Source organism: Chaetomium strumarium (genome assembly GCF_033439665.1).
Source record: "Chaetomium strumarium strain CBS 333.67 chromosome Unknown B0T15scaffold_5, whole genome shotgun sequence".
Taxonomy (NCBI): Eukaryota; Fungi; Ascomycota; class Sordariomycetes; order Sordariales; family Chaetomiaceae; genus Chaetomium; species Chaetomium strumarium.
The window spans coordinates 1,023,455-1,042,258 of record NW_026944433.1 but is presented as its reverse complement, the minus strand read 5'-3'; the positions used below and the strand labels follow the sequence as shown (position 1 = coordinate 1,042,258).

General features: G+C 57.3%; 7 protein-coding genes across 7 annotated transcripts; 5 read left to right on the top strand and 2 right to left on the bottom strand.

Annotated features, from left to right (window-relative positions):
- Nucleotides 1-7: 7 nt before the first annotated feature.
- B0T15DRAFT_232359 (uncharacterized protein) lies at nucleotides 8-1,422 on the top strand. Its single transcript, XM_062862962.1, has 3 exons — nucleotides 8-218; nucleotides 284-1,141; nucleotides 1,212-1,422. Exon 2 carries the CDS (start codon nucleotides 339-341, stop codon nucleotides 1,128-1,130), a length of 792 nt encoding a protein of 263 aa, XP_062719973.1. The 5' UTR covers nucleotides 8-218; nucleotides 284-338; the 3' UTR covers nucleotides 1,131-1,141; nucleotides 1,212-1,422.
- Nucleotides 1,423-3,187: 1,765 nt separating this feature from the next.
- Nucleotides 3,188-3,978, top strand: B0T15DRAFT_535761 (uncharacterized protein). Its single transcript, XM_062869519.1, has one exon. It carries the CDS (start codon nucleotides 3,218-3,220, stop codon nucleotides 3,860-3,862), a length of 645 nt encoding a protein of 214 aa, XP_062719972.1. The 5' UTR covers nucleotides 3,188-3,217; the 3' UTR covers nucleotides 3,863-3,978.
- Nucleotides 3,979-5,779: 1,801 nt separating this feature from the next.
- On the top strand, nucleotides 5,780-9,455 carry B0T15DRAFT_557706 (uncharacterized protein; the record flags this gene model as incomplete). Its single annotated transcript, XM_062870455.1, has 6 exons — nucleotides 5,780-5,813; nucleotides 6,034-6,115; nucleotides 6,200-7,520; nucleotides 7,588-7,798; nucleotides 7,853-9,081; nucleotides 9,155-9,455. 6 exons carry the CDS (start codon nucleotides 5,780-5,782, stop codon nucleotides 9,320-9,322), a joined length of 3,045 nt encoding a protein of 1,014 aa, XP_062719971.1. The 3' UTR covers nucleotides 9,323-9,455.
- A 132-nt stretch (nucleotides 9,456-9,587) lies between these two features.
- Nucleotides 9,588-10,982, bottom strand: B0T15DRAFT_568153 (mitochondrial carrier domain-containing protein; the record flags this gene model as incomplete). Its single annotated transcript, XM_062870749.1, has 2 exons — nucleotides 9,930-10,982; nucleotides 9,588-9,866 (listed from the first exon to the last, which is right to left on the bottom strand). Exons 1-2 carry the CDS (start codon nucleotides 10,566-10,568, stop codon nucleotides 9,588-9,590), a joined length of 918 nt encoding a protein of 305 aa, XP_062719970.1. The 5' UTR covers nucleotides 10,569-10,982.
- Nucleotides 10,983-11,054: 72 nt separating this feature from the next.
- Nucleotides 11,055-13,396, top strand: B0T15DRAFT_398959 (uncharacterized protein; the record flags this gene model as incomplete). The annotated part of the gene is made up of 3 exons (XM_062864982.1): nucleotides 11,055-11,184; nucleotides 11,259-12,904; nucleotides 13,097-13,396. The coding sequence occupies 3 exons, from the start codon at nucleotides 11,055-11,057 to the stop codon at nucleotides 13,394-13,396; spliced, it is 2,076 nt and encodes a 691-aa protein (XP_062719969.1).
- Nucleotides 13,397-13,424: 28 nt separating this feature from the next.
- On the bottom strand, nucleotides 13,425-14,943 carry B0T15DRAFT_485907 (uncharacterized protein; the record flags this gene model as incomplete). The annotated part of the gene is made up of 3 exons (XM_062866321.1): nucleotides 13,425-13,822; nucleotides 13,949-14,858; nucleotides 14,935-14,943. 3 exons carry the CDS (start codon nucleotides 14,941-14,943, stop codon nucleotides 13,425-13,427), a joined length of 1,317 nt encoding a protein of 438 aa, XP_062719968.1.
- Nucleotides 14,944-15,563: 620 nt separating this feature from the next.
- Nucleotides 15,564-18,382, top strand: B0T15DRAFT_568151 (WD40 repeat-like protein; the record flags this gene model as incomplete). The annotated part of the gene is made up of 3 exons (XM_062870748.1): nucleotides 15,564-16,952; nucleotides 17,008-18,307; nucleotides 18,341-18,382. Exons 1-3 carry the CDS (start codon nucleotides 15,853-15,855, stop codon nucleotides 18,380-18,382), a joined length of 2,442 nt encoding a protein of 813 aa, XP_062719967.1. The 5' UTR covers nucleotides 15,564-15,852.
- Between the last annotated feature and the right edge of the window lie 422 nt (nucleotides 18,383-18,804).

Genomic DNA, 18,804 nt, shown 5'->3' with positions numbered 1-18,804 from the left:
CATTGGCTACCATGCTTGAGGCTTCGATCTTCATTTCTTTTGCATATCAGCTTGTTTTGATTCGTGGAGCAGAATGTTACCGGTGCAGCCTGTCTACATGTCCTCTGAAAAGGATGACGGCTAAAGTTTCCGCATGTTGGGGAGGGCATCACACAACTCCCGGGTGCTACTACAGCAGGTTATACGCCGGGAGAATGGACTATACAAACCCGCGAACGGTATTTTGACCCCCCTCTTCCCCCCGGCCAAGATGCACTTGATATAAAGACCAAATGGAAGGAAGGGGTGTTTGCAGTATCGGGCTCTTCTGGGATTGCTGTCATTCCACCCACGACGCCATGTTGCTTTTACTCCTACTTGCCTCGCATGCTTCTGCGGCATGCACCCGCGCCTCCCTCCAAGACGCCACGGCGAGCTACCTCGCAGCGCTGAGTGCCGGGAAAGGGCCAGCGGGCATCTCGGGCCTGGCAGAGGGCAATGTCACGTACCAGGAGAACGATGAGGCCATCGACATCTCCAAGGGCGTGCTGTCGCTGGGCATCAAGATCGACTTCAACCGCAGTCTCTACGACACGACCGAGTGTGCGTCGTACACCGAAATCGTGGCCACCACGGCTCACCCGTACGTCATCGGGACGCGGCTCGCCTTCAACGCCGACGACAAGATCGACAGGATCGAGTCGGTCGTCTGTGACACGGGCGACTGGCTGTTCAACGCCACGAGCTCCCTCAGCTACAACAAGCGGGAGAACTGGGATCCCATCCCCGAGCCACAGCGGGACTCGCGCGCCGTCATCAAGGCGGCCGGCGACGCCTACATCGACGCGTGGGGCGACGCGACCGTCAACCCGCCCTTCACCAAGGACTGCGCCCGGCTCGAGGGCGGCGCGTATATCGGGGGTGGCAACTGCAAGCTGAACTTCCCGCCGCCCTTCAACGTCACGAACCGGCGGTACACCATCGACGAGGAGCTCGGCGCGGTCGACATCTTCCACAATTTCCCCTTCCTCGACGCGTCAATCCCGCGGGAACCGGGCACGCAAACCAACAATCTGATCAGGGTCGAGCGTGGTCAGATCAAGTACATCCATGAGAATACAGTCTGTGTTGCGAATAACTGTGGGAGATGAGAGCAGGATCTGTATGTAATCCAAACATTTATTAGGGAGATCACGGCCCAGGCAGGCATCTTACCATTTTACCGCTCCTAGGATGTAAATGCGATGAAAATTCTCTCGCTGGAAAGATTAACGTCTCGGCTGCCGCTATTAACGGCCTTGATAATTTGCAATGAATTATCGAGATCATTACCATATACGCATAGAGAGACATCATTTTAGGAGGAGCAAACTACCGGCTATTAGCACGACTGCTATTGCTAACTTAGCAAGGCGACTTCTCGCTCGCCCGATGTTTTGCCGGCCGAGACGACCGCATTTACGTTCCCGATTTACGGCCGCCTCTATAACAACTACAAATAGCGCCGGCAACGGTGGCCGGAAGGCATCGGTCTGGTGTCGATCTGGAGGTGATATTTTTCATCGTTCGATATTCTGCGATGATGTGTGAGTTTACACGTGTAAGTGTAAGGTGCCTGAAACCTCGAAATCTTGCACTAGCTGATACTGATGCTGGCACCTTGGCATTTCTTGCGCTCTGTCGGCAGTGTGAAAACCCGAAGCCATGTGGCACCCTGGCTGGAGTTTGTGGACCTCTTTACTTCGTAGGGCATGAAGGGTACGACCGCCAGATCCCGGCCGACAAGGGTGGTGACGCCCTTGGGAAACGTCACAAATGCCAATACGGACCGAGTGAGTCGTGAGTGTGAATGCCATGGGGCTGTCGAGATAGACAAGGAAGATCTGTTGTGGTACAATACAGATAAGGTGAAAGACAACAACTTGACACAAGTTCTGCTTGACCAACATTAACATCACGGGAGAGGAACTTGCGGATACAAAAACACCAGAGAGGACTGGACCGATGGAAAAGAAAAGAATGTTCGCTACATTGTTTTAAGAATATAAACTAACACTACAACCGCTAACAATGTCACTACCCAAAACGCCAAAAGCCTTGACGTCCAGTCCCCCTCCCAATCGAGATGCCACACAGAGCCCCCCCGGATCTCCGCCAAGTCCCACCGGCCCGCCCCTCCCGACGGCACCGACACCCTACCCTCCTCCAACCCCCGGGCTGAGACCGTGCCGCTGCACCGGCCTCAAGCTGGTCAGGGAAATCGAACGTTAGCTTCACAAGCGGAGTGAGGGGATGTGGATAGCGTACATCTATGGTGGCGGGGGTGGGGGAGGGTCGGGCGCCGGCGACGCCGGGTGTGGGGTCGCGGCCGGTCGGCGGGGATGGAGCCGGCCGGGTGGGCTCCGTGCGGAAACCCGATTGGGAGAGGAGACCGGGCGCCAGGTCCAAAAAGATACTGTTCCGGTCGTCCAATGTCAGCGTGAGCTCAATACCATGAGGAGAGCGAGGTTGGAGTCCTTACAGTTTAACCATGTTGTAAAATGATTAAAACTTGACGATGTTAATTTTTCTTTTCTTAAGAATGTGCGTTTTCTTAAGCAACTGACCGTGCCGAGAAAAAGGGAAAAGGATGAAGAGAGACGGCGAAGCGGTCAATATATACAGACTGTCTCCAGCCTCTCTACTTACTTCTACAGCTTGTCCGTCCTCGCCAAATGGCAAGAACGCAGAATGAGCCGCGCCCAAGCTTCTTCCAGGACGGAAGTCGCCAGGTTGGAAAAGCGGAAGCAACCAGCGTCCAGCATGTGGATCCGACAAGCCAGGTAAGTACGACATAGGACCTCCCATCTCAGGTGAGGGAGGCACGATGCAGCATGGAATGTTGGATATGGTACATATCCATGGTCCTGTTTTGCTTGTGACATTGCATGACTTTTGCTTCAGAATATCGCCTGCGGGCAGTCCAGATTAAGATACCCGGGTAGTTGAGGTCGAGAATTCAGCCACCGTTTACCATGTTTATAATTACTGGAGAGTGTGCCTTTGATCTTCCATTTTAGACGAGCAGCATAAGTGGGCTCTGCCTCTCTGCTTGTGGCGAGCATGACGCCATGCTGCTGCTGATTGTATGCATCGCACTGGCATAAAAGCCGGCACCTCCCGACTCTTCCCTCCCGTCCTCCCTCCTCCCTCCTTCCTCCAATATTCCCGACCGACAGAAACGTGCTCAGCAAGAATCATGCAACTGCCGCACCTTCCACCCACCTACGAGAGCGCCGTGGCTTCCTCAACCACAGCCACATCGCCCATTAGAGAAGCCACAGGCGACGCCAAGCAAAGTGGTCATTCTTCAGCGCAAGAATTGAAGATGCCAACAACCACCCAGGGATGGGCCACTTTGTGGCTTAGGATGGTCACCAACCCCAGCATCCCAGATGACGCTACCACGTTTAATTCTAGTATCATGCCGTGGGTGGCCACACTTAACGCCAAATGCGAGGATCTGCCGCGGTTGATGAGAGAGGGTTTCTTCTGCTCCGCCGACAATGTTGTGCCCGAGAGAGGCTACATGTCGAGCTCGATCGAGCCGGAGTGGACCGCCAAAGGGTACCATCATGCGCGCAAATTGATCCTCGTCGACAAGACCTGCAGCCCGGACGAGACTCCCCGGTGGGCTGCCAGTCTCGAAGTCGTTGCCACCTCGGTCGAGCTTCTCTCGAAATTCCGCGTGGAGAACCTGTCACCCGAAAACGTGCTCAGTGCCTACGCCTGGAACACGAGAGGACAGGATTGCTACAGCCATCACCGCCAATTTCCAGACTTCAACTACAACTGCATCTACGATGACAAGCCCCTGGCTGGCTGGTGGCCTTGGCCAAAATAAGGTGACCTCCCGCGGCGCACGAACCATGCGCCGGCGGAGGTGCACGGCAAGATTGGTGTGTTTGAGTTTATTGTTTGTTGATAACCTACCTTAGATAATTGAAGGTTGTCCCTGTATCCAAAGGCCTGCGGAGACAACATCAGTTCGAGCCCTGCTGTAAGACATTGCGTAGATACCCATTCCGGAATCAGAATCTGGCGTCATGGAGTGGTCATTTCATGCCATGAACAATGGACGCTGCACAGCTGCAGTGACTGCGGTTCGCAGCTCAATGGCCCATACAGCACACGAGGGAAAATCATAAAATATGAATCACCATGATTGATTGATGCCTTGTCTGGCCTTGCTGCTCGAGCTCTACCTAATGAAGATGAGGTGGCCTGAAGTGCTAGGTGATTGCTCTAGTGACCAATGCTTCTGTCAGTGCACCACAGCCCACAAATTCAACTATCTATTCTCTCTTCTCTTTCCAACCGTCACCGCTAACATGTCGGAACACGGCGATGGCAATGACAAGCTCACACGCGATCGCCCAGCAGGTGGACGCGGCTGAACAGTAAACATGCATATGTATGACACGTAATAAACACACGAAGACGGGCACCGGCAAACTTGCAAGGGACCGGCGTCGGTGCGAGCACATTGTCCGGGCCGACGAGAACAGCGATGACCGCCAGCTGAGATGCATCGCGTAGAATTCCTGCCCTTGTCAAACGTCATAGAGGCCAATACCGAGCCGTGGCTGCCACCACCTCAGCGATGGGTTTCACTGAATGGGCGGTACTTTTGTAATGGGCAATTGCAGCTCGCTCGCAATCTGCATCGCAAGTTTTCAAAGCTCAACTGCAGACCCTTGTTCATCCCAGGAAGAGAAGCAACTTCTGCTCTTGAAAACTACCTATGATGTGATCCAAACTCTAGGCTGCTGTACTTTATTCGGCCTTTTTGTAAGAGGTGGGCTTTTCGGACTGTGTTGGGCCCAAATGACTGTAGCTAACCGCATCTGGACTAGCGCCGCCCAAAACTCCGCGCATCGCACCCGCGCATCGTATCTCGACATGACAGTCAATTGCCATACATTCTACTCCGTATTGCCATTCGGACACTTCAATTTACACCATATTACGGAGGTATATACATGCATATGCACCAATTGCGCGCAAAATGCAGTAAAACTAGCCGTCTGTCCGTTCTGTCCATTCCGTACATGTGGCTTATCTAACCGCCCTGCCCTGTGCCATGCCCTGTGCCCTGTCAGGTTGCCCTTTGCGTATTGGGTACTCTGTCGTTATTATCCAGCTGTTACGGATATAGGTCAATTCCTTCCTACTAAGACACGTTGCGGCATATCGATAGGCGTGTTCGTGTCCCGGGCGCCGGCTGAGTACTTGGAACAATTATTGGCTGCGACGCGGGCACCTATAGTGCTTGGGTAGTGTTCGGGAACAATGCGGTCGTCGTCTATATGGCCTGGAAGTGCTGTAAATGCTGGTATCCGTAGACAATTGGATGCGTGGGCAAAAATGACTGGCAAACTAGGTGCAGTGGATAAGTGCCCCGCCACTATGCCCGCTTCCCCGCTTCTTCCATCCATGCATGCCAAGACTAACAAGGGTCCTCCCGCTCTATGGCACGTCTTGGGACGCGCGCGATAACAGCTGCCCATTTTCTAGGTTCAATTCAACCAATACATGCATCTTTATTCCAATTGCGCGGTCTTACCTTCTTTGTGCAATGCTCTCATCGTGCGCCTTGCGACAGGGTTAGAACTGGAATCTTGTTCAGCTTCGGACCGGGCCGCCCCACAGGTCCGGACCTCTCGGCAGCCCACGGACACCGACCTCAGAAGCGGCTGTCTAGACGCCTCTTTGCTCGAGACTGCCTTTGCATGGTATCAACTCTGGTCCCGTTCATAACATGGCGAAGAAAGCTCGCCAGAGGATAAGCTATGGTTCGTCCTTTTCGTTTCCCCAGCTGTCCCTGCCCCCCATCTCTTCCAGACGGTTGTGTAGGACCACCCCCGCACAGGCCGCGTGGTGCCCATGAAACATGACATCGGCATGGGACTGGCCCCGCGATCCGGACTGTAGCCACGTCCATCACACAGCATCGTATTTATTGGATATCCGTGCATGAAGACACCTTGCATTGACCTGTTTGCTGCTTTTCAGTCCTTGAGCTTCCCAATTCTTCGCCTGGTGGCCATCGCCTTGGTGTCAATGGCTTGGCTGTCGATCGCGACAATGCTATCCTGTGAGATCAACCTAATTAGGGATCCATCTACCACCCCGAGAACCTGTCTTGCTCCGGGGCTTGTTGCTGACTGTCTCCTCACAGTTATTCTGGCGGACGAGATGGCGTGATCTGTGCTTGGGATCTGAACCGCAGTGTGAACAGTGGTCGTCAGTCCGCCGTGGTTGACACATCGGCCCAACCCAATGGCAGTAAACCAAAGGCAATCACCCGGTTTCGTGCGCAAACTCAGGCACACACCCACTGGGTCAATGATATTACCCTCGCGAAGCAGCACACCGCCCTGGTGTCGGCCTCTTCTGATCTGCTCGTCAAGGTCTGGCGCCCCCTGGCCAGTGATGCGGAGGAGCCCGCTACCATCGGTCAGCATGCCGACTACGTGAAGTGTATCGCAACACCAAGTCAGTCCACCAACTGGGTGGCTTCAGGAGGACTGGACCGCAAGCTGTACCTGTGGGATCTGTCAGGCGCCGGCAAGACGCTTGAGATCGATGTCCAGGGCGAGGAGGTGCCGCAGAAGGGAAGCGTCTACGCGCTCGGTGCCACCCACGACATCCTGGCCAACGGCGGGCCCGAGAGCATTGTCCGGTTGTGGGATCCGAGATCCGGCAAGCGCATCACCAAGTTCGTAGGCCACACCGACATGGTCCGCGCCATCCTGATCAGTGCGTCCGGGGACATGGTCCTGTCGGCGAGCGCGGACCAGACCGTCAAGGTGTGGAGCGTGGCGGCGGGCCGCTGCATGCACACGCTTACCATGCACGACCACAGCGTATGGGCCTTGTTCTCGGATGATCCGGGCCTGAACATCTTCTACAGCAGCGATCGCTCTGGACTGGTGGTCAAGACCGATGTGCGCGGGTGCATGGGCGATATGGACAGGGGTCTGTCTTTAGCCATTGCGAAGGAGAACGATGGCGTGAGCAAGATTGTGGCCTTTGAAGACAGCATATGGACGGCAACGGCCCGGGCGTCTATTAATCGCTGGAAGGATGTGGATACAAGCGAGAACCTTCAGCTCCCTGACGCGTACAAACAACACCGAGCGTCGATGGTGACGGTGCGAAGCAGGGAGAGCGTGGCACCGTCCATCCCCTCTCCACCTACGACAGGGGAACCGGTCAAGGCCGCAATCCCTGCGAAGTCTATTCTTCGGATCTCTAATACAGCATCCTTCCCACTGGTCATCGGCCGAGATGCTGACGAACCGTTCCCGGGCCTGGTGCGGAAAGGATCAGATTTTCTCACTGAGCCTGTGGCTAGTCTCGTCGAGCCGATCCACCATCTGCCGGAGGAGACCATTGAGGGACAGTTTGGCCTCGTCAAACACAGGCTGCTGAACGATAGGCGACGGGTCTTGACGCTGGATACCGCCGGCGATGTCTTGCTGTGGGATCTGATTCAGGTGCGACATATCTGACACTCAATGTCCCTGCTTCCAGTCCTCCCTTGTGCTAACTGCCACTCTCCAGTGCCGTCCCGTCAAGAGCTTCGGAAAACGGCACCTCGAGGACGTGGAGCCAGAGGTCAACACGCGGGAGGCTGTCGCTCCTTGGTGTTCGATCGACATCAGCTCCGGGAACCTGACGGTGGTGCTGGAACCCTACAACTGCTTTGACGCCGAAATGTACGCCGATGAGTTAGCTTTAGATGAGCCTGTGGAATTTAGGGAAGATCAGAGAAGTATGTTGTCTTTTGCATCCATCATTGAGCTATGAAATTGCTGACCACTCACAGTCAACCTCGGAAAGTGGGTGCTTCGATACCTATTTTCCAATCTCATCGACGAGGAGATACGGCGTGACGAGACATTCAGGCAAAAGCTCAACGAAGGCGCGGCCAACAGAAAGGCGGCTGGAAGGACCGCGCCGCCACTGTCAATATCCATACCTTCCCGACCGAGCTTTGGCTCAGCAGACTTGTCGTCGGCAACCCCTCGGCCGAGCGGACCATACCCGCCCATGACTCCGGGATTGGCGATAGGGATAGCCACTCCCGGCTCGCCCGTGCCACCGGTGCCTGAGGGATTCGCAAGCAACTTTACCCCGCTTGACGGCAGGTTATCCCACGCCAGCCGGCCATCACAGGACAGAGAAGATTACTTCTCGGATGCGATTCAGAGCCCCGAGGGAGCGCAGAGTGCCAAACCAGCCCAGACACCTGCGACGGAGGCACCTCCATCGGAAGACAAGGCGCCCAAGACGCCCGGCGACAACGGCAAGGAAAAGGACAAGGATGCCAAGGATGCCAAGGATAAGGATAAGGATAAGGATAAGGACAAAGACAACGCAAAGTCGCCCACGACATTTGGCAAGAAGTTCCGCATGGGCATGTCCTTCGGCACTAAGAAACTGGGACGGTCCTTGTCCACGGTGACGGCTGAGAAACCGGCGGTCTTGGACGAGAGGGCAGAGGAGTCGGAGTCGTCGTCCAACCACGAAAAGGAGTTCGACGACAGCTTTCTCGGCGTGATTCAGAAGATCCGAAACGAATACGAGAAGCAGGCAACCGAGAGCCCGGACCAGCTGGTCGAGACCAAGCTCACGCCGAGCTTGGCCAACGACACGCCCGTGCTGAAACTGCCTGCCGGCACAAAGGTCATCATCCAGGAGGAGACCACGGGCGGTTCGGCCGAGATCTACCGCGGCACGGTGGCATCTGTCGGCGCCGACGCCGACGCCATCGAGGAGCGGGCGCCGCAGTGGCTGGGCGAGGTGCTGCTGCTCAACGCGCTGCCGCCCAAGGACCCCGTCAAGATCTCGTTCATGCTGTACCCGTGGAGGGACACGCTGCCGGCCATCGTGGCGGCTGACGGCAACAACCGGCTGAATGCTAATCGCATGCTGCGCGTCAAGAAGATCCTGGCTTATGTGGCCGAGCGGATTGACCCGGTTCCCGAGGGCCAGGAGCCGGATCCAAATGCGCTGAAGCCGGAGGAGTATTTGGAGTTGTACTGCAACGATCAGGTGAGTTTTACTTTTTACCGCGCATCAGAAGGTGTTGTTTGGCTCGGCTTGGAACTGATGGTTCGTCGTCTAGTTGTTGCCCATCAAGATGACGCTGGCCACTCTGCGGACCCATGTCTGGAGGGGCGGTAACGACATCATCCTCCACTACAAGGCCAACGGCAGGAAGGAGATCCCCATGCCCGCTCCGGTGGAGGAAGAGGAACAGGGTGCGCCTGAAACCGCTGCTCAGGGAGCATAGTGTCTGCCTTGATGAGTCGCTCAGCGCTGCCCATGGAAGCCAAGCCCGTTCTATGATTAGGTTCTGTATGCCCAAGTCTATAGGGTATATCCGTTAGCCCAACATAATGTACATTACATCCGTAGTTTTTACATGGGTAGCGTTCGGAAGATACCCCTCGAAGGGAGCCGCGAGGATCTGCCGTGGTGGCTCCTGGCTGGGGGCGTCCGTCTCTTCCCAGCACTGCTTGCTGGTCGGATCATCCCTATTACGAGACCGTCTCTCGTCATGATACTGGCCCCCTTTTCTCCAGGGAATTCACCGCCCACTGGTAACTCCCCAGGAAGATGGCGCCGCCGGCACTGATCCACATCACGCGCGGCCCGATGCCGGCGAAGAACGGCCTGATACCATTCTCCTTCAGGATCGTCCTCACGATTTCCACCATGCTCTCGCGGCGCGTGCTCAGCATGATCCGCGTCTTGAGCACATCCAACGGCGTGGTCACACCCGCCGCCACCCCGCCCGCTATGCTCCCGTATAGCGCCGACTCGGCCGCGCTGACCTCGCCGCCCACCTCCCGGCCGCCCGCTTCGTTCGTTGCCGTCGCAGCACGCGCGCTGCTCACATCGCCAAACAGGCCCCTCCCCGTCCGGACCTTCCTCTCGCGCCCCCACGCCTTGAGCGCCTCCCACAGCGGGAACTGCAGGATCGTGAAGGGCACCTCCCGCATGACGGTGACCCCCCACCCGCGGTACAGCTCCCGCCACATCCCGACGAGCCCCGCACTGCGCCGCAGGCCCAGGATGTGCCGCAGCGCCGACGCCGAGCTGCCCCCGTGCTGGCCCGCCTGCGCCCGCTGCTTGACCACCTCGGTCGGCACCCGCACCGCGCACGCCGCGATCTCCCCCGCGGACGCGGCGAGCATGTGCTCCACCGGTCCCGCATGACTATTGATGACGACGGAGGAGGAGGACGAGGAGGAGGAGAAGGTAGAGAGAAAAAAGGATTTGCTTGCTTCGTACGTGCAGAAGAAGAAGGCCGCGCCCGGGGCCGACCCGACCACGGCGGATCCGACCCCGCGGTAGATGCCCCGGAAGCCGCCCGACGCGAAGAAGCCGGCTGAGGATTGTAGGCGGGTCTTGAGCGTGTCGAGCGGGAAAAGCGAGAGGTCGACTGTTGTACCTGCCAAGGCGCCGGCTAGGAGGGCGGTTTGGAACGGTGGCGGGGGTGGGGAGGTGGATGGTTTTGGGGGGGTTGTTGACATGGTGGTCTTGATTTTTGTTTTTTAAATTAGGATGCTTTGGAGTCGGGAGTGGTGGCGTATAGCCAACAGGTTCGCGCAGCTCGGGGGTTGGTGATGCACAATACGCTAAATGGGTTTCGTCGGAGGGGATGGTGCTAAACTAGGCCTAGTTGATGAAGGATGGGATGGGATGGGAAGGTTCTGTTCGGCCGTGCTGGCGGATGCGATCATTGGGTCGTGGTGTTCATCGTGGGTCCGGACAGCAGCCACGATGAGTCGATGAGTCCAATGTTGGTGTTTTGCCCGAGATTTTGTCTCCGGTACCGACAGGCAAACGGCCTTGTGAGGTCATGGGCCAGGGTCTAAGCTACAACCTACCGTAGGAGCTTGGACCACTTCGCTTCATGCATGCATCCAATTGAGGAAGGAAACACTTCAATACTTCCCACACTTTCAACTGAATCGAGGTGTCAGTCTTCAGTCCCAGAGACCTGACTCTGTGATGGAATGAGCACAATACCGCCGGTCCTGCACCGCAGTGCGCGGGCCATCACCCCCCATGAGTTCCTCGAGGCTCTGCAGGCCACATGTGCCCCACGCTTCCCTCTGGCGCGTGGACGCACTCATCGACCAATCGGTGGGTCCCCCCCCCTTTTTACGCACATGGTGCAAGGTTGACGACGATGGTGGTTAACGCGCAAAATACAAAAGCCCTGGCGGTGAGTGGCGGAGTAGACTCTATGGCCCTCGCCTACCTCTGCACCACCATCAAACAGACAGATCACTGGTTCAAGGTTGCGGACCATCCTGTCAGCAATGCCTTCGGCCTCATCATCGACCACGGCTTGCGCGAGGGCAGCGCCGACGAGGCGGAGAGTGTCGCCAAAGTCCTCAGACAGCTTGGCCTGAGGCCGAAGACGCTGAAGATCCGCTGGGGTGACGTAAACGCCGGAGATGCTAACCCAAATGACCTGCCCAATGTTGAGACGGTGGCTCGCTACCTCCGCTACCGCCGTCTCGGCACATTCTGCAAGGCTTGGCGTGTGGCCTCTCTCTTTACCGCACACCATGAGGACGACCAGTATGAGACTGTCATGATGAGGCTGCTCTCGGGCCACGGGCACCGCGGCTTGCAGGGGATGCGTCCCGCAACTGATATCCCGGAGTGCTACGACTTGCACGGCGTGTACCAGAGCGGATTCATCGACGACCAGCGGCGCGACAATCCCTTCTGGAACCTGACGCCGAATGAGCGCCAGAGGAGGGAGTTGAGGAGGGGCCTCAGGCATGAGATAGACCCTGCTGTTCTCGCCAAGGAGGTTGAAGAAGGCCTGAAGATCGACGCTGTCGCCGCATACGCCGACGATTATGACGGTATCGCAAAAGGAAGCAAGCGTGCCCCTGCTGTGATGCCGCTGGAGTTTGAGGATGGCGGCGTCATGGTGTACCGCCCGCTGCTCCGTTTCAGCAAGGAGAGGTTGATCGCAACGTGCCTTGAGAACGGCATTCCCTGGTTTGAGGACCACACCAACGCCGACCAGACGTTGACTATGAGGAACGCTGTCCGATACATGCACAAGAACCACAAGCTGCCTGTCGCTCTGCAGAAGCCCGCCATTCTTCAACTCGCAGAGCGGTGCCGAGCAAGGGTGGCTTCGGCCGAAGCCGAGGCGGGGAGGCTCCTTAGCCGCACCGCGATCCACGAGTTTTGGGCCAATGCCGGCACCGTGGTGCTGACTCTTCCCAAGCTTTCTTTTCCGTCTGTGCCCAGGAGGTCCTCAGCTTCTCCGACCGCGCGGCGGAGGCGCGCCGAGCATTACCGCCACATCGCCGCGCTCCTGATCCGCAAGCTGCTCTCCATGGTGACGCCGGAACGGGAGCTGAGCCAAGTTGCCCAACTGAGCCACCTGGTCTCCATGTTCTTCCCGTCCTTGGCAGAAGAAGACGCAACCCCACCGGAACCCAAACCCTATGTCATCTGTGGCGTGCACTTCATTCCCCTGGCCGCGGACGACTACCCCCTCCGCTGGCTGCTGACAAGAGCACCGCACGCCTCGAACGTCCCGCGGCCCTCAATCACCTTCCGGGAACTCCCGTTTGCGAAACGTCTCGGCAAGCATCCCAGCGCGTGGAAGACACTGGGCTGGGCCGAGCCTGAGCTCTTCGACGGCCGCTACTGGATCCGCATCCTGCACCGCCTGCCCTGCAAAGTCGTTGTTGCTCCTTTCGAACCGGAGCACCACAAACCGTTCAGGGAGGGCCTCGCCGACGACCACGCCAGGAAGGGGCTCGCTTCAATGCTCCGGCGATATGCGCCGGGCAAGACCCGATTCACCCTCCCAGCGATTTACGCCACCGTCGACATGAGCGACCTCCTCGCTGGCGGCAGCTGGTGGCCGAAGGACCTGCAGTGCACACAGCCTCAGTCTGCTGCTGCTACCGGCGATGGTGGCGCGGAATCTCACGGTGAGGAACACCTGGACGAACCGAAGGTCGTTGCTCAGATCAGAACGGGCGGGTTGAACAGTCTCTTTGCGGGCCGGCTGGAGTGGGAAAGGCAGCTGAAGGAAGAGGAGAAGCTGCAGCTGCTGGCCTTGCCTACGCTGGGCGTTGCCCTGCCGGGAGTGGAGGATTGGTTGCGCTGGGAAGTGCGGTACCGGAAGGTGGATGACGAGCTGTTGCGGTTGAGCAGGCTCGGCGGGCGGATCATTGAACGGCGGGGGTTGAGAGGACGGGTGAGGTGGTTGTATTGGTGGTTAAAGCTGGGGCGAAGGAAAGGCACCACTACAAGGCCTAGGCGGTGGGGGTATAGCGATTGGCGAGCCTCGAGACGAAGAATTACACGCTAATGAGCCTGGATACACGCCTTTCAGACCGTTATTCTGCATCCCTTCCCTCCTTCAGCCCCAACTCCGTTTCAACGTCAGCCCATCTTCCCTTTCGCATCGGATCTAACCGCTTGAGCTTTCCTAGCCACGCTACTAGGTCTGCTCGCTCGCCGGCATCGGCCTGTCTCCCCTCGAGCTGGCAAAGGTAGAGTGTGTACTCAAACAGTCCCTCGTAAATCAGCTGCACGTCGGTGTAGTCCTCCAGCAGATCCTTGATCTCATCAATCTCGCGCGTCAAGTAGGCGATGCGGTCCTGTGTCGTGAGCCCTCGTGTCATGACGGGGTGTTTGTCCGGGTAGACCAGGTTGAGGACCAAGAACTGGTGGTAGTACCACAGCGACTGGTCCTCAGGCCCGACATTGAGGGCTTCGCGGATCTTGCTTAGCTCTGCGTGGCACCGTTAGCTCCGTTGTCTTCGGTACACCACATATGGTGGGCTATGTTAGGAGAGGTAATGTAGGCGGGTGCATGCTGCAATTTGGCGGATGGACCAGAGAGGAAACGGAAACATACCCTCCTCTAGGAATGCCCTCCTCGCCGCGTCGTCGGCACCCCTCTCCTCCAGCAGCCGCGGGATCAGCTTGCTCCGGCTGTGCCACGCCGAGAAGTTGGACAGGTCCGTGTGGATCATCCGCTCGGTGTATGCGAACTCGGCCTCGACCATGCTGCCGCCCTGCAGGGTCGCGCTCTCCAGCTGGGCGACGACGTGCCGGCGATAGCCCCAGGCGTGGAAATTGCGCCGGTCCTTGCCCAGCATCTTGGACGCCAGCCCCAGCTCCTCCTCCCATATCTGGCGCGATACGCGGCTGCGGAGGCGCTGGATGGCTTGCTGCAGGATCCAGAGGCGGTAGCTCCATATCCAGTAGCATTTGGGGCTCTCCAGGAGGAGCGGGATCGTGAAGCTGAGCTCGGTCTTGATCGTTGAGAGGTCCTGCTGTTCCGCGGCGGCGGCGGCGGCGGCAGCAGCATCGCAGTTGCTGTCCCCCCTGGCTTCCGACGCTTCCGGCCCGCTGCTGCTTGCCTCAGCTGTTGTACCACTCCTCCCAGCTGTCTGGGAGGCGGGGCCGCGCGGGGTCGCGGCCGAAGACGAGGACGAGGAGCTGGTGGAAGATGGTGTTGTAGTGGCGGTAGGAGAAGTATTCGAGCACGCCGTCGAGCATGATGACCCAGCCGATGGTCTGGAGAATAAGCCAGAGATTAGGCAGCGCCTGCGGACGTTCCATATTGTGTAATATTCCGGGTTGAGGCGCAGGAGCTTGGACGTGAGCTGGAAGACGGAGGCGGAGTAGTCGCCCCGAGAGACGTACGACCGGACTTGGTCCTCGAGCTCGCGGTATTTCTGGATGCGCTCGAGGTCGCGCTTCTTCTGGTCCTCTGTGCGCACGCGCGATGTCCGGGCTATGCCGTGTTGCGACCCGCCTTGCTAGTCGCGGCCTTGCTATCAGTCAACTTTCCGGCCAGTGGCTGCGCAGGCGTGGTGCGGGGCTAGATATCCTTACGTCGGCCATTATTGCCCTCAAGCGGAGTGTTCGAGTCGGCTTGCGCCGCCCTAGGCTTGAAGCTTCGAGTGTCTTTTTCGTCGCTACTTGAAGTCGAGGATGGACTGATTATTCGATGGTCTCGGACCGGGACCACCGGGTTGTCTGCAACCGCAGGGTTGTCGCTTGATAGAGTAAGTAACGCTAACTACTATCGATAAGAACCTTGGACCCACTAGTTCAATAACGGACTTGAGGACTCGAGACCGATTCCGGAACTTGTTGACGTCTCTAACACGTCCGTGCCTTCCTCTGTGCTCCGGGCTTCAAAAACTCTCCACAACCACGTTCGTTCCTTCCAGAATCAGGGGATCGTGGTTCGAGTCGCGAATCGAGGTCCTGCCCGGTGACTTGTGTCCGATTGGGTCAGGCGTCTCGGTTGCCACAGTGATCCCCCTGAGGTCGAACTTGCTCTGGTTGAACCAAACCATCATCAGTCACAGGCCACTCCTCCTTCCGTGAATCTTTGGAGTACCCGACACTTGTCTCAGTTACAGTCCCATTGTGACATAACCTGTTACAACCAAGCTCCCCTATGCAACTTACATAATATTATTGATACGCCCATCGCAATATCGTTCTCGGTGACCAAGTGATCCGCCTTGGACAGTCGGACAAGGTTGCAGCCGCCGTACGCTGACCTCTTTGAGCATTGTTGTACTCACTCGGCGTGCTTGTTGGACCACAAGGCTCCCATGATCGTCTACCTGTGACCAAGAAGATTGCAATCTGGGGCTGCCATTCTTTTGTCCCCTTGCGTTTGCTTGCTTCCGTTTCCAATTCACGCAGTGGCCCGGAACCTCGCCCGTGGTTGGGGCGGTGCTTAGTGTTGTGTTCCGAGAAACAGCAGCAGGGCCCGCAGCCTGATCCGAAGAAATCATGCCGCCATCTGACGACTTCCGTCGACGACCCAGTCATGGGAGCCATGAACTTCGCTCTACGCCTAGCCCTGTCAGCCCAACGGACTCTGGTTATGGCTCTGCTGCTACGACGCCGTCCACACCAAGGAAATCTGGCAAAGAGCATCAGGGACGATTGATAGACCACTGGACCGATATTGACGGCGACCAGTCTGACTCGGACGATCCTTTCATCGACAGTGATGACGAGCAGACATTCAGCGGTAAAGTAGCCAGCTCAGCAGCCTCTGCAACAGCAAGAGAGGTACGGGAGGATCAGGAGACAAAATTGTTCACTCTGCCAAACCGGTGCCGTCTAATCTTTCCGGCATACCCTCCTTCGACGGCTAAACTTGGACAACGGGCTTCTAGCAGCACCTCGCTGCGTCATCTAGACCGCTTCATCCCTGCGAGACCTCAAGGGACAGCGTCCTCCGAAAGGTTCAGGACAAGCAAGTCACCGCAACAGTTGACCGCTGCAGAGAAGATTCTCCGACACAGCGGAGCAACCGAAGACGCATTTGTCTACCGCCGGAGGATTCTAACCCCCCTTGCCCCCGAATTCCGCTCACTATCCCGCGCTGAGATCGCAGCAAGCCGGAACAGAGGTCAGTCTCTCAATGTTGGGGTTCGAGCTAAATTAGTGCTTGCTAACTGCCCAGTAGTGGGCACTGTCCTTAGCCCACTGGATCAGAATAATGTGGAAGGCAATGAGACACAAGTCAACGACAACATGGCGTTGAGCCCGGGACTTGGAGGAATTGCCGTTAACAACGGCCGAGGCGAGTTAGTCAGGAGTGGGACTAACGCTCGGCTTTTCCGCGCCACATTTCCAACGGTGAAACCGAAAAACGATGAGCAGCTGGAGAAGTATCGGGCTCGGCTCGCTGCCGCACTCGGATTAGATCGAGCGCAGCGCGTGCTCGATGTCGGCTTAACGGTGAGCCATGACGGCACCAGTTCCAACAAATTAGGCCGCGTCCTGACTCAATGGGACGGCTCGCAATGGGTTAACGAAGGCCCCATCCCGAAGGCTCAGAGGCCCCTGGGAAACCGAGCATTGCCCGTAGCTCCATTCAAGTGAGCGATTCCGTGCCTGTGATTGATAGTGTCGCGGATAGCTGACGATTGTTAGGGTTCTCGATGCCCCTAATCTGCGGGATGATTTCTATTGTTCGAACCTAGCATATTGCCCTACCGCACAGACGTTGGCTGTTGGCCTGGGCTGTTTGCTTTACGGCTGGTCTGAGACACGGGGCGTGCAGCTCCTCAATGCTGGGACTGATGCCAACTGCTATCTAACTAGCTTGTCGTTCTCATCGCCTGAGGGGTGCAAAGCAATCCTCGCTTTCGGGCGATCGACCAGCACAGAGAAGACCCTCTGTTTGATGTCATTATACGATGACCCAGATCGGCCACTTGGCTGTCCCACGCCACGGTTTGAGAAGGATTGTCCGTCCCCCGTTTCCTGTCTAAGCTGGAAGCCAGTTTGCACAATCCGGCCGTCTCTGAACCCATTCAATCCTGGGGTTCCCGTCAAGACGGAAGATCTTCTCGTCGGAAGTGAAGCTGGCCATGTTTACTACTATTCCGTCGAGTGGCCCGAGAGGTGGGAGGTGGAGCGCAACAACTGGAAAGGGGAAATGACGATGCTGGTCCATATCTCCATTCATTCCCAGCAGATCTGCGGGCTGGCTTGGTCGGCCCACGGAGAAATGTTTAGCACAGGGGCAAACGACAACCTGTGCTGCTTATTCGAGACTGCCAATGTCGTTGGAAAGCCAGCCAACGGCCACGGTGAGGAAGAGGAACACCAGGCCGAGTCGTCTTCTGCGGAGTATGTGCGTACAGCCAGCGGGATATCAGACGCCCAAACCGAGATCCAGGTCACTGAACTTGGCGGGGCCAAAGAGCTTAGGACTGGCGACGAGAAGCACCGGTGGGTGCATGGAGCCGCGGTCAAGGCCATTGCATTTTGCCCCTGGCAAACTAGCCTGGTGGCGACTGGAGGGGGTTCCAACGATATGTGCATCCATTTCTGGCACACCGGGTCTGGTGCCGCGCTGGCATCCATCTCGGTTTCAGCCCAAGTGACCAGCCTAATCTGGTCGACGACCCGCCACGAGATTGCCGCCACCTTCGGCTTCGCCCAGCCAGAGCACCCGATCCGCATTGCTGTCTTCTCCTGGCCGGACTGCCGCCAGATTGCCGCCGTACCTTGGAACGGCGAGCATCGGGCGCTCTATGCGATCCCGTACCCTTGCGTATCCCCTAGCGGCCCGGCCACGGAAAGGTCGAATAGTAGAAGAAGGGACAAGAAGGCGCGGGGTAGCAGCCGCACACCTGTCGAAGGATGCATTATGGTTGCGTCAAGCGACAGGAGCGTCAAGTTTCATGAAGTATGGGCGGCAGACAAGAAGGCAACGCCTGTTGGGGTCGGCGTGCTCGGGGGCAGTGCCATCCTCGAGTTTCTGGAGGATATTAACAAGGATGAGATGGTAATTCGCTGAATGTAGGGTTGCGGGCGTTTTAATCGGGATGAAAGGTGTGGTTTTGCGAAGAGGGAATACCCGGAAGGAAGACCATAGGTGCCGGATTCAGGAACGCTTCTCTGTCGGGGTCACACAGGCCCAGGGGTGGTTTGGAGATCACGTTGATCCTGGACGCACCAGAGGAGAGCATGCCGTGCTGCAAAGCGTTGCTTGACCAGAGCTGAGGAGGAGCTGCTACGTGAGGATGGCCACTCGACGGGAACAGAATGCAGACTTGATGAGCAACATCAATTTAACCGTATCTTGTAACGCCGGCTCCTTGACCTATTGCTGATGCTGACGGTTGGTGCCATTCAATATTGTCCTCGATGTAGCAACCCAGCTGTTGGCGATGATGAGCTTCCCAAGGCTATCCCAGGACTCGGTTCACTCATTTCGTA

Excerpts from the sequence above, each read along its gene's own strand:
- B0T15DRAFT_535761 (XM_062869519.1), top strand. The coding sequence starts at position 3,218 with ATGCAACTGCCGCACCTTCCACCCACCTACGAGAGCGCCGTGGCTTCC.
- B0T15DRAFT_232359 (XM_062862962.1), top strand. The coding sequence starts at position 339 with ATGTTGCTTTTACTCCTACTTGCCTCGCATGCTTCTGCGGCATGCACC.